General features: G+C 33.6%; 1 protein-coding gene across 3 annotated transcripts in view; it reads left to right on the top strand.

Moving 5' to 3' along the window:
- Positions 1 to 13,381, top strand: part of UHRF1BP1L (UHRF1 binding protein 1 like) — a 77,358-nt gene that overhangs the window by 19,667 nt on the left and 44,310 nt on the right. For all 3 annotated transcript variants that reach the window (XM_036019455.1, XM_028533458.2, XM_028533459.2), the window contains 6 exons: positions 3,992 to 4,154; positions 5,420 to 5,458; positions 5,833 to 5,924; positions 11,432 to 11,621; positions 12,160 to 12,300; positions 13,200 to 13,370. In XM_036019455.1, the coding sequence (XP_035875348.1) occupies positions 3,992 to 4,154; positions 5,420 to 5,458; positions 5,833 to 5,924; positions 11,432 to 11,621; positions 12,160 to 12,300; positions 13,200 to 13,370 (796 nt within the window). The remainder of the gene's footprint in view (positions 1 to 3,991; positions 4,155 to 5,419; positions 5,459 to 5,832; positions 5,925 to 11,431; positions 11,622 to 12,159; positions 12,301 to 13,199; positions 13,371 to 13,381) is intronic.

Here is a 13,381-nt window from a genome sequence, read left to right as displayed (position 1 = left end):
AAAAAAAATAGAAAAGTAGTAGGTGTTGATGTGAATCTCTAACATCATACACAACAGTAGAAACTGTAAACAATTTCAGGACAAAGTAGATTAAGAAATTCATTATATGAACTCAAAGAGGTAAGTGTGGAAGATGGTCAGGAAAGGGTTTTTATAAACTATATTCTAAGATTCTTTTGAGCTCTGTCCTGTGATTTTACCCTCAAATATTATTTTTAATCGGGAGATGGTTCACTTCACAAATCTGTTTCAGATTTCTTTAGCAAATAAAACTGTATGATCTTTGTTTTTATGATGTAGCTGTGAGATGAACCTAATGAAAGCTGAAATAAACCATGACTAAGATTTAGAGTAACATGAGGTACAAAATTGGTACCGTTGATTTATGTTTTACTGCCTACTTAGTATTTAATCAGGTCAAAAAAATTTTTTTTTAGAAAATTATGATCACTGGTTATGTAATGTCTCTTTATTGTTCATATTCCTATTTAATCTTCATATTAGTAAGAGCTAACACTGAGTTTTCCTGTGTGGTAGGGACAGTTTCTAGGATTTTAAGTGTTGCAACTCAGTTAATGCTCAAAATAACCCCATGAGGCAGGTATAATTACTAGTTCCACTTTACAGATGAGGAAACTGAGGCATAGAGGGGATAAGTAGTTAGTGGTATTCTTCTTGCAGGGCTGGGATTGACTTTTCTTGACATAATGCATTTATGCTGTGTTCCCATAAGCGAATTATAAACCTTGATTCTATGGACTTACTTTCTTTGCCCTAAATATTTGTTTAGCACAGTTCTTTGCACATAATTTAGGCTCTAATAATTATATATTAATTGAAAATTGTATACTATAAGTCAAACCCATTCTTTCTATTTGCCTGGAAATTTTAGTTAGCTATTGTTGTTGTTAATGTAGTAAATATATTTTCATGTATTGTGTGTAATTAATGAAGATTTTGGATAAAATGAAAGCCTGTTTTTATGTTTTTTAATTGTTACATTATAAAAAATATGGGAAAGTTAACCAATAAAATATACACATTCACAATGAAATTTATTTTATATGATACTAATGTTAGAATAAAGGTCATATTTATTTTAAAACCTCTTTGCATGCCACAAGGCAGCGGTCCCCAACCTTTTTGGCACCAGGGACTGGTTTCGTAGAAGACAGGTTTTCCACGCACTGGGGCGGAGGAGATGGTTTCCGGATGATTCAAGCACAGTACATTCAAGCTCACCTCCTGCTGTGCTGCCTGGTTCCTCACAGGCCCAGACTGGTACCGGGGATCCCTGCCATAATGTACATAGCGATGAAACATTAGTGTATGTTCTGGATTTTAAAAATATCAGTAAGAGTTGTGCCATTTTTATCTTTATTATGTGGTATGACTTTCTTTTGTGTAGTTGTTACAACTTTGGCATATTTAGGTCAATCAGCTTTCTCTTTATCTTTGTTTTGAGTCGTTAACATCTACTTTGGTTTTACATAAATTTCATGCTTCTATTCTTCTCCCCACCATCTCCACCAACTAAAATAATTATTCAGTGTATAATTTATTGACCTAGATTTCTAACAAAGGTAAGCTTCAAAATGTTTATATGAGTTTTTACAGCTTCAAATGATTCTTTAATGAGCTGAAATGGTTTAGTTCAGATATACTTTATTCTCTTTAGGATCAGGGCTAGTGTTATAACACTTCTCAATTATAATGTTTAGAAGAGTAATACAATTATCTGGAGACTTCAGATGGCAATTTAGTCTAAAGAGACTGTAGCAACACTTGGAAAAAGCATAGGTAGACATATCTTTCTTTCTTGCCTTAGTGCTCTTTTATTGAGTATTTGTCCCTTTGTTTGCCTAGTATACAGTTAATGAAAGTCTGCTTTTCCACATCAATTAAATTATTAAAAATGTGGCTAAAGAGCCATTCTACAGTTTCTGATGTTAGAAACATAATTATATTAATAAATGATTTGGAAACATTTGTGCAAAACTGAGATGCATATAAATTAAAGTCTAACATGAATAATGGAAGATAAATAATTTGGTATATACACTGCCTACCCAATATAAGAAACCAGCTTTTTAATAGCTGTGGATACGACAGTTACCAATATATTTTTAGCTTCCTATTTAAAATATTTTAATTAAAAAATATGATAAAAGATGAGCAAGATTAATATAAGATAGTTTAAAGATTAGCTTCATAGCACAGCCATTTAAAAATCCTGTTTGAATAAGCATGACCTTCTGATATGGTTCCAGTTAAAAACTATAATTAGCATGTTCATAATTTAAATAGAGGGAAGGAGAAAGAGAACTCAGTTGAATATCTATTTTGTACCAGATACTTTATGTATTATATATAATCCTCACTAAAATCTTTTGTGGTTGGTATTATTTTCTCCATTTTATAGATGAGTAAATTGAGCTAGGGAGTTGTCACAATAAGTAGCTAAACTAGAATTCAGGCCTTTTTGACTTTAAAGCCCCATGCTCTTTGCAGATGTTATCCCTTTGTTAGGAACTAATTTAAAGATAGGATTTCTTGTGAATAATGTATCTTAATTTTTCTGTCTTTCACTTTTCATTCTTGCCAAACTTGTCTTTTTGGGTTTCTGTTGAACTTTTGTCTTTATAAAAGTGATAAATGCTCAGTATACATTTAAACATGCAGAAAATTAGGAAGATGAGTAAATCTAAAATTTCACCAACCATAGGTACCCTTGATATTTGAGTTTTTATAATGCATATTTTAAAGACTATTTTTAGACAGAGGGGAAGGGAGAAAGAGAGGGAGAGAAACATCAATGTGTGGTTGCCTCCCACACACCCCCAATTGGGGACCTGGCCCACAACCCAGGCATGTGCCCTGACTGGGAATTGAACTGGCATCACTCTGGTTTGCAGACCTGCGCTCAATCCACTGAGCCACACCAGCCAGGGCTATAATGCATTTTTAATACAATTGAAATCACAGGGTATAACTTTAAACCTTGAATTTTTACCAGACATTATAATGTAAACATTTCTTTGGCAAAATATATTACGTGATATATATATATATATATATATCATAATGTATCAAAATTAAAGGACCTACTCCCTTTTGGACATTTAGCTGCTTGTACTTTTTTCCCTTTGTAAATATTGAGGTGAACATTCTTGTACATACAAATCAAGATGTTGCCTGATTTCTCTACTAACCACCTCCCTCCACATGCACATTTACACACCCACACAATCCATCCTGCCCAACACTAAAGGTACGGAGTCAAATGTTGTGTTTATGAGCTAACTCAGATTAGTCTTTGTCCTTCTGTCTGTCCTTCCTTTCTTGGTGGGATTTTTTTTGTTGTTGTTGTTTTTTCCCATTAGTATGGTTATAGTTTTTCAAAGTACAATTAGGATCATTTGTTTAAGTTTGCTTTCAGTTTTAGGTGTTTCCCCTCTTCCCATTCTTTATCGTTTTATTTTATTTTTTACATATGTAGAGTACTAACATGCTTTCCAAAGTCAAAACTATTCAAAGCCAGCACTTCCTGTTGTGTACTTTTTCTGCTGTCTTCTAATCAAGGATTGTCTGTCCTCCTGGTACCATCAGTACAAGGTTTTTTTTGTTTGTTTTTTCTGCATCATTGTCATCAGCATATAAGCCTCACCTTAAAACAAAAGAATCCCTCTCTGGTGTGGCGAACTGGATTGAGTGCTGGCCTGTGAACCAGAGCTTGATTGATTACATATGGGAGTGTTCAAATGGATGGATGACAGAGACACTGTAACTTTGTGTGTAAGAGAACTATAGACAAGAGAGAGAAAAGCAAAAAAGTAATAAAACCATGTTGGAAAACATGAATTAAAGTAGAGCCTGTCACTGTGGTTTAGGGTTTCTTACACTACTACATTTTTAGTGCTCTGTATATTTGCAAGAATGACTCTACCGTAACTGACACTGAAATAAAATGTCAATATATATTCTCTTTCAGATTTACCAAAAATTTATCTCCTGACAAGATAAATCTAAGTACCCTTAAAGGAGAAGGCGAACTGAAGAATTTGGAGTTGGATGAAGAAGTGCTCCAGAATATGTTGGATTTGCCAACATGGCTTGCTATCAACAAAGTTTTTTGTAATAAAGCATCTATTAGGGTGAGACAGATATCTGTTAAAAGCATTTTCTGTTTTTATTTTCTAATTTCATCCCTATCTTTTAAAGTAAATATTTTGTTTTAGGTAATTCTGTAAAAAGTATTTTTATTAATACAGTTTAAAAAGACATACCTTTGTCTAAATAATTACATGAATGTGTGCCTTATAAATTTAGTCATACACTAATATATTATTAATTTATAGATTTTAATGTTCACTTAAAATATAATGTTATTAACACTTAAATCTGTTGGTAGTTTATTAATAAGTAATTGGTTAAATTTGGCACGTTGAAACTTTTTAATAGGATTTGTTGTCAAATGCAACATTTTAGATTTGTGTTTATTTTAAATAAAGACATTTAAAAATTATTATTACTACTTATTAAAACTTATTCCTACTTGCTTTGACACTAATCATATCACTTCTTGCTCTTAAAGAGTAGGCTTGGTTTGGCCCTGGCTAGGTAACTCATTTGGATAGAGCATCATGCATGTATATCAAGGTTGTGGGTTGAGTCCTTGGTCAGGGCACATAAAAGGATCAACTAATGAATGCATAAATAAATGAAACAACAAAAACCGATGTTTCTCTCTCTCTAGAAATCAATAAAATTATACATTTAAAAATAGTCTGGCTTAGTTTGAAAGTCTGCTTAGTAGAAATAGTGAATACTAATTTGTTTCATAAAGTTAAAATTGGGCACCAAAAGAAAAGATTGTGGGAAAAGGATAGCCTCTTTCAATTTTTTGTTCTATCCTTCATAAACCTAAGTATCTCTAAGGATACGCTATTTTAATGCAGATTATCTTTGAGTATTATTTACTTGATATTGCCTACCATTTTATAGCAATGCCCTCATTTTTGTACTTACCTTGAATATTTGCAAAAAGATTGGTCAGAATTCCAGAATAAAAAAAAATTGTTAAAATGAACAAAGTACTAATTGTGCTTTGCTGGGAAGTCTTAGCTAAAATTCTGAAATTAAAATGTGTTTTAAGGACTGGGAAGAGAAGATATTTAAGGCAACCTGAGATTTTTACTTAAAAAGATGACTAAGAAAATTTGATTAGTCGTTTATGTAATATAGGTATATTTAATTTTGAGAGCATCCATGAATTTACTTATTTAATATATTGTGATTTAAGAAATAAATCATCTGATACAATTTGGTATGTTTGTCACTATATTAAAAAGGAAACTGTGTTGCTTACTCTTTTATATTTTTTAAATGATTTGTTTTAAAGCAAACTTTTTTTTTTTAGATCCCATGGACAAAACTGAAAACACATCCCATCTGTTTGGTGAGTTCTGAATTGCCTCAGAAATAAACATTTATATAAGCATATGATCTAACTACTCTTTTAATATTAACATATCCTGGGATTAGAAGCTGCACTTCTATAAAATCTCAGCAGTATATGCCTACGTCTTAGAGTTTTTCTCTCATACCCCTATAATGCAACTTTTCTATCAGATAGTGCCTTGAGAAAGGACTGAGCATGTTGTTTTCTATTTTGATACTTGTCTCCTTAGGCCTTCAGAGAGACATTTAAAATGGCTCTGCTCATTTACTGTTTACTTTGCTCATAAAGAAATGAAAGACAATATGGTCTTAAATAATATATATAAAATAAAAAGTATCTAATTGTTTGCTTTTTAAATGTATTTTTATTAGTCCCTAGATAAAGTAATAATGGAAATGAGTACATGTGAAGAACCACGAAATCCTAATGGCCCATCACCAATTGCAACTGCTTCAGGACAGAGGTAAGCTGTTTCCATTAATCTGTATGATTGGCAAAGGGAAATTTTTCCTGTAGTCATCTCTATTATCTGCAGTAATGTAACATAAAACCTCTTCCATCAAACATTTTAGAGTTTTAATGTGTATGTTACAAAAGTAGCAGAATTGATTTTTAGCCTCTTTTATTTATCTTGCTTTTCTTGATATTTAAATAGTAATTATCAAACAAAGGCAGAACAGGGGTAGAAAATGAAAGCAGAAGAGCTTAGGCACACTGTAAATCAGATGCATATCATTTATTCTACGCATTGATAGAGAGTTAAATTGATGCCTAAGAATTACAGACCTTTTAGATTACTCTAAAAATTAAATAAAGAATGCTCCCAAGTTAGATTTTGAAAGCCAAGTCAGATGCTAATAATGTAGAAACATGACCCATTTTGCAAAGTCTTCTTGAAAAGTTAGAGTAGTTATTGAAAAATAGATCTTTAAAAAATACTGTTTATTTTTATATTCAGTGTGTTTGGATCTTGTGCTATACATCATTTCCTCAAGGCAGGATTTTGCACCATTTTAGGTTGTGCAGTTATTCACGTAAAGTGTTCACATAGGTTTAATGTGATTGGTACCTATTCCAGTTGTACAACTGGGCAGCCTTGAACATTTATAGTATTCTAGGTACAGAGTAAAACTAGTGATAATACTCTTCTTGAGGATGAAGATGCACATACACACACTTACACCATCCTCTTTCACCAATGTTGAACCACCTTACATCAGCGTATCCTATCAGATGCACAATTTGTATTTGCATTACAGGTAATAGTGACTGGGAAAAGAGCTTCCACATGAACTTCTTTGTAGTTTTTGCATTGTCCAGTAATTTGTGATTTTAATGTATATTTTCAGGTTTGATAGCGTACATTAGAGCAGTTGGTTTTTAAATTAGCTAGAGTCAAAAAAATTAGAAAGTAGAGATGTTTATAAGATTATTGAAAGCTAAAAAGATCAGGAAAATTGCTATTAATGAAAGATTTATTTTAATTAGATAGGGTAGAAATTAGTTATTTTGTCAGTGTGTGCTAAATATAGTTGATAGTGTTCTTCCTAATTCACATTTTTATAGTATTGATAAAGCTTTATATTCTGGCTTTGTAATTATATGATGGCAATCCTTGTATTTTGATGGCAGCATGGTTAATCTATTTCCACGTTTTTCACACTTACTTGATTGTAACAATCAGGGTGTTTACTAAGTCTGCAGAGTCTTTTAAGCTCTTTTTTTTTTTTTGAAATTATGATTCATTAGGTTTATAATGGTTGTCAAGAAGATGAATATGGGCCCTTGCCAGGTAGCTCAGTTGGTTAGAGCATTTGTCCCAATATGCCAGGGTTGTGGGTTTGAGCCCCAGTCAGAGCACATACAAAAATCAACCAATGAATTCATAAATAACTGGAACAACAAATCAATGTGTGTTTTTCCCTCTCTCTAAAGAAAAAGGAATATGAATATGTATATTTTACAATTCTTTATAGAGTCATGCAACTTAGGGAAACACTGATCTATTTGAGTTTCTTTTTAGCTAAAAGATTAAAATAGAGGGAAACTAATAATTAATAGACTTAGGAGAAACTTACTTGTAAACAGGAATTTTACCTTTAAGTTATAATGGATGACATAACCAGAAACATGTAGACTTAGTCATTGATACTGGCATCACCCTGCTGATGGTAAGTCCTGGGAAACAATTGTAACACTTTTTAATGTGCATACAGTAGAACAGATAGGGATGGATATTCTAAAGGGTATTCCTGTAAATTTATTCCAGAAATAATCTTTCCACTCCAGGAACACTTCTACCTAAATGACTGATAATTGTCCTTAGAATCAAACCACCTCCTCTTTAGGATGTTGATGAGTTCTCTAAACCCAAGGTAGATGGTCACCTCTTTTCATAACAAAACTACATCAGGCAAGCCAAGAACTATATAAATTACTACGTATATACTGTTTCACTTAAGAACCACAACCACCTGTTCAAATAGGTACTATTTTCATTTTACAAGTGAGGAAACAGGTCACAGACTTTCAATACTGGTAATATACTACTAATAATACTATAAACAATAGTTATATTTTTATGAAGTATCAGAAGACATAGGCTATTTGGTTAATATGCATTACTTCATGTAATCTACAGGTAACCTACAAAGTATTACCTGATTTAAAAGATAAGTCGGGTCCTGGATGGGTAGTTCAGTTGGTTGGAGTATTGTTCTGATACACCAAGGTTGTGGGTTCGATCCTCATTCAGGGTACATGCTAGGAGCTGCCAAAGAGTGCTTGGATAGTGGAACAGCAGACTGATGTTTCTCTCTCTCAAATCAATAAATAAAATATTTTCAAAATATATCACAAAAAGGTAAGTTATATGAGGTTTAAAAAGATTTATTGATTTACTTATTTAATAAGGTAGTAAATAAAAAAACATAGCAGCAGATATACTAGAGGCATGTACATGCTCCATACAATGACGGGTTCATTTTTATTCATGTTGGCTTTGAAATGTGTGAGAGCAAGCCTGGTGGAGGTATGTGTTAGACATTTGAATTTTACAGTCTGAAGTGAGAGATTTGGACAGACATAGATTTAGGAATAATGGTCATATTGATGACGATTGAAGTAATGTGCCATTTGGGCAAACTTTCACCACCCTTTCTGCCAAAATACATTGGTAGTCTGTATTCCAGTTACACTGCACTTTCATCATTCTTGAAATATAACCTCTGCTCTCCTACTTATATCTGTGCCTTTACTCATGCTTTTTCCTATTCCAAGATTTCCCTGCCTTCCCATCTCTTCCCATGGAAAGTTCATTTTCTTTTTCTAGACATATTTCTCTCTAGTTATAAGCAATTTCTTCCTTTACTAAGTATGCTGATGATTTCTTTTAAAAAACACCTAATTACAAATAGCCTCATGATTCAGTTACTAGGGTCTTTTTTTCCCTCCCCAAGTAACTTGTGTGCTCTATAATGCCTAACTCTATTTTGATTTTCCTTATGTTGCAGTGTTGTTCACATAGTAGATGCACGAGAAATATTTGTTAAATAGAATTAGAGAATGTGACCTTTTTCTTACCTTGTTCCTGAATTACAAGATTATATTCCAGCTGGATTTGGTATCCTTCTTTGTGTCAAGAATTTAGCACTCTTATTTACGTTATAGACGCCAATTGTCTAGACTAATGCTTTTTGAGAAACTGATTATAAAAATTTAATTTGTGGAATGACCTCCAGTTTTAAAAATTGTTCATCATTTTGAGAAGACCATTTTTATAACTTACATGTAACCAGTCTACCCTATTAACAAAAAATTGTCTTTAAAAACAAAATTAGGCTTCTGGCTAAGATGGAGGCATAGGTAGAGACACTGTGCCGCGTCACACAACCAAAATAAGGTCAGCAACAATTTAGAAACAAGATAACAACTAGATCTGACAGAAAATTTATCTGAATGGAAGTTGGACAACCAGGAAAATAGATGAATTCATCCAGACTGGTAGGAGGGGGCGGAGTTGGGCAGCCGGGCACAGGTAGCCGCTCAGAGAGCATTGGGATTGAGCGCGGAAGGCATCCGTGCGCAGGACCGTAGCATGTGAACCCTGAGCACACAAGCGGCAGCTGGCAGACCCCGGCCGAGGGGTGGCAAACAGCAGACCCAGCAAGGTGGTGATTGTGAAGCAAGGCACTGCACGCAACCCAGGATCCCAGCGCTGGGAAATAGAGGCTTGGGGCCCTGATTGAGGACACCTTTGGGGATTGAGGATCAGGGAGGGACTCCCAGCCTCTCAGGAGAGGTCCTTGGAGGGGTCCCACAGTGTGCACAAGCCCACCTACACGGGAACTGACACCAGAGGGGCCCAGTTTGCTCGAGGGAAGCAGCGGAAGGGACTGAGGTCCCATGGAGAGCGGAGCAAGTGCCATTGTTCCCTCTTGGACCCCGAACCCACATACAACATCACAACCCAGCACCTGGAGTGCCCCGCCCTGGTGAACACCTAAGGTTCTGCCCCTCATACGTAATAGGCACGAACAGACTGAAGGAAATTAAAATAAAATAAAATAAAATAAATAAACTAAACTAAAATAATAAAATAAAATAAAATAAATAAAATAAAATAAAGTAAAATAGATGGCTGAGACAGTTAAAAGACCCAGAGCCAGTTTTCTTTAAGCGACCTAGAGATAGCCAACATATCAGATGCACCGTTCAGACCACTGGTGATCAGGATGCTCACAGAATTGGTTGATTTTGGTCACAAATTAGATGAAAAAATGAAGGCTATGACAAGAGAAATGAAGGAAAATGCACAGGGAACCAATAGTGATGGGAAGGAAATGGACTCAAATCACTGGTGTGGACCAGAAGGAAGAAAAAAACAACCAACCAGAAAAGAATGAAGAAATAAGAATTCCAAAAAATGAGGAGAGGTTTAGGAACCTCCAGGACATCTTTAAACATTCCAACATCCGAATTATTGGGGTACCAGAAGGAGAGGAGGAAGAGCGACCAGTGGAAAACTTATTTGAACAAATAATAAAGGAGAACTTCCCCAAACTGGCAAAGGAAATAGACTTCCAGGAAGTCCAGGAAGCTCAGAGAGTCCAAAGAAGTTGGACCCAAGAAGAAACACACTAAGGCACATCATAATTACATTAGCCAAGGTAAAAATGAAGGACAGAATCCTAGAAGCAGCAAGAGACAAGGAGACAGTACCCTACAAAGGAGTTCCCATCAGACTGTCAGCTGATTTCTCAAAAGAGACCTTGCAGGCAAGAAGGGGATGGAAAGAAGTATTCCGAGTCATGAAAGGCAAGGACCTACATTCCAGATTGCTCTATCCAGCAAAGCTTTCACTTAGAATGGAAGGGCAGATCAAGTCTTCTCAGATACGGTCAAGTTAAAGGAGTTCATCATCACCAAGCCCTTATCATGTGAAATGTTAAAGGGACTTATCTAAGAAAAAGAAGACAAAAAACATGCATAGTAAAATGGCAGCAAACTCACAATCATTAACAACCACACCTAAAACAAAACCAAAAGAAACTAAGCAAACAACTGGAACAGGAACAGAACCACAGAAATGGAGATCACATGGAGGGTTAGCAACAGGGGAGTGGGAGGAGGAGAGAGGGAGAAAAGTACAGAGAATAAGTAGCATAGACGGTAGGTAGAAAATAGACAGGGGGAGGGCAAGAATAGTATGGGAAATGTAGAAGCTAAAGAACTTATTGACACATGGACATGAACTAAAGTGCAGGAATGTGGGTGGGAGAGGTTGTGCAGGGTGGAGGGGAAAGAAGGGGGCAATGGGACAACTGTAATAGCATAATTAACAAAATATATTAAAAACAAAATAATATGGTAGTTTGTATACTTGTGTGAGAATATTAACACATAATTTTTCTTTAAATGATATTTTTGGGGTTTTAGCACATTATATTTTGTTTTGCTTTACTTTTCCAGTGAATACGGTTTTGCTGAGAAAGTAGTTGAGGGAATTACTGTGTCTGTAAATTCCATTGCCATCCGCATTGGAGCGAAAGCCTTCAATGCATCCTTTGAACTTTCCCAGTTACGGATCTATAGTGTAAATGCAAACTGGGAACATGGAGATTTAAAATGTACTCGTATTCAACATCCACAGAGAGGAGAGGTAAAGATTTTTTTCTTTGTTTAAAAACTATTTTAGTCACTGATAAATAAAAGATATTTAAAATAATTACTTCTGTGGTTACCTACATTCACATACTACTAGATTTACTCTTGCCTTTTAACTGTATTTTTCTCTGTTTTATTCTTAATCATTATTAAATGTGTGTATAGAATGTTTTTATAGTAATAAATCTTTCAACTTATAGAGTTAATAAGTCATATTTTAACTTTACAGCTACTCAGAATTGAATTTTACATTTATAAAACTAAAATATGTCATTTAAACTCTTGGTCATATGATTCAGATACTCTGTACTTCATACTAAAATTAAATTACTTAGAATAAAAGCATTAACAGCCTTATAGATGATGAATATAATTATGAGAATGTGTTACTGAATTTGTTGGAAGTAGACAATTTTTTAAAAAATAGTCATAGTGGCTTTATCTAGAATGTCATGAAAATTAGTGAAAAGATACTTTTTTTTAAATCTATATTTTTCTCGTGCAAGTGAAGCTAATCTCTGTGTTCTCTTTAGGTTTTGACATTTAAAGAAATAAATTGGCAGATGATTCGAATAGAGGCAGATGCTACCCAGAGTTCACAACTTGAAATTATGTGTGCTCCTGTTCGGTTAATAACCAACCAATCAAAAATCAGAGTCACACTTAAAAGAAGAGTAAGTTAGCAGGGTTTTCTTTTTGATTCATGTGATAACTGTTGGAATTGACAGGAAATTTAAAATAAATTTTAGGCAAAACATTGGCATATTAAAGCAATGCAAAAGCAAAAAGGAGATAGAGTAGCTTAAGCAATATTTGAAGAAACATACTATAATACTAAACTTTTCAGTCCTCTAGATTTAATATTTAGATTTTTATTTTTTATGATTCAATAGATTTCTCAGTTGCCAGATATCTGTTGAATATCACAGTTTTACAATTTTATTTCTACTATTGAATCATTTAGGAGTGAGTAAATTTCAGTAACCAAAACTACTAGCTTTAGAAAGTTATTAAGGTATGACTGGTAATTAAGATAAATAAAGAGGATAAGTACTTAAGGATGTCAGAGATGAGAGTTTACTATAGATTGTGATGAAATTTAATGACAGAGTAATGTTATTTTAACCATGACTTAAAGTCTCAACAATATGTTTTGTATCAGTAGGACACAAATTACTATATTAAATTAAATTGGAAAAAAATATTTTTAGAATATGTGGTTTTAAAATAACATTTTAGTTTTTAACTAATGTTAATGCCCCTTTTGCTACTAGAATCAGTTGAATTAACATAGGTAGTTAAACGACTTATTATAAATACAAAGTTAAATCATATAAGTACTTATATCTATATTCCTTTTACCTGTTTATGTACAGAAATTTGTCAGTCTTTTTTTTACCACTGTATCACCAATACTAGGAGATATTCTTTCTATGCTTTTGGAATTCATTAAATATTTGGTGAATGAAGGAAGGGTCCATATTAGTTCCATTCAAAACTTTAATTTTTTTAAAAACAAGCACATTATAAGTTTTATTTCTTCATTTAATTTTATGAATCTTTTTTTTGACAGTTAAAAGACTGCAATGTCATCGCAACAAAGTTAGTTCTAATATTGGATGACTTATTATGGGTTTTAACGGATTCTCAGTTGAAGGCTATGGTACAATATGCAAAGTCTCTTAGTGAAGCAATAGAAAAATCAACAGAGCAAAGGAAGAGTATGGCTCCTGAACCTACACAGGTAAGCTGTTA

Source organism: Phyllostomus discolor, chromosome 2 (genome assembly GCF_004126475.2).
Source record: "Phyllostomus discolor isolate MPI-MPIP mPhyDis1 chromosome 2, mPhyDis1.pri.v3, whole genome shotgun sequence".
NCBI classification, from domain to species: domain Eukaryota; kingdom Metazoa; phylum Chordata; class Mammalia; order Chiroptera; family Phyllostomidae; genus Phyllostomus; species Phyllostomus discolor.
The sequence above is the reverse complement of the archived record's forward strand: the minus strand, read 5'-3'. Positions and strand labels throughout refer to the sequence as shown.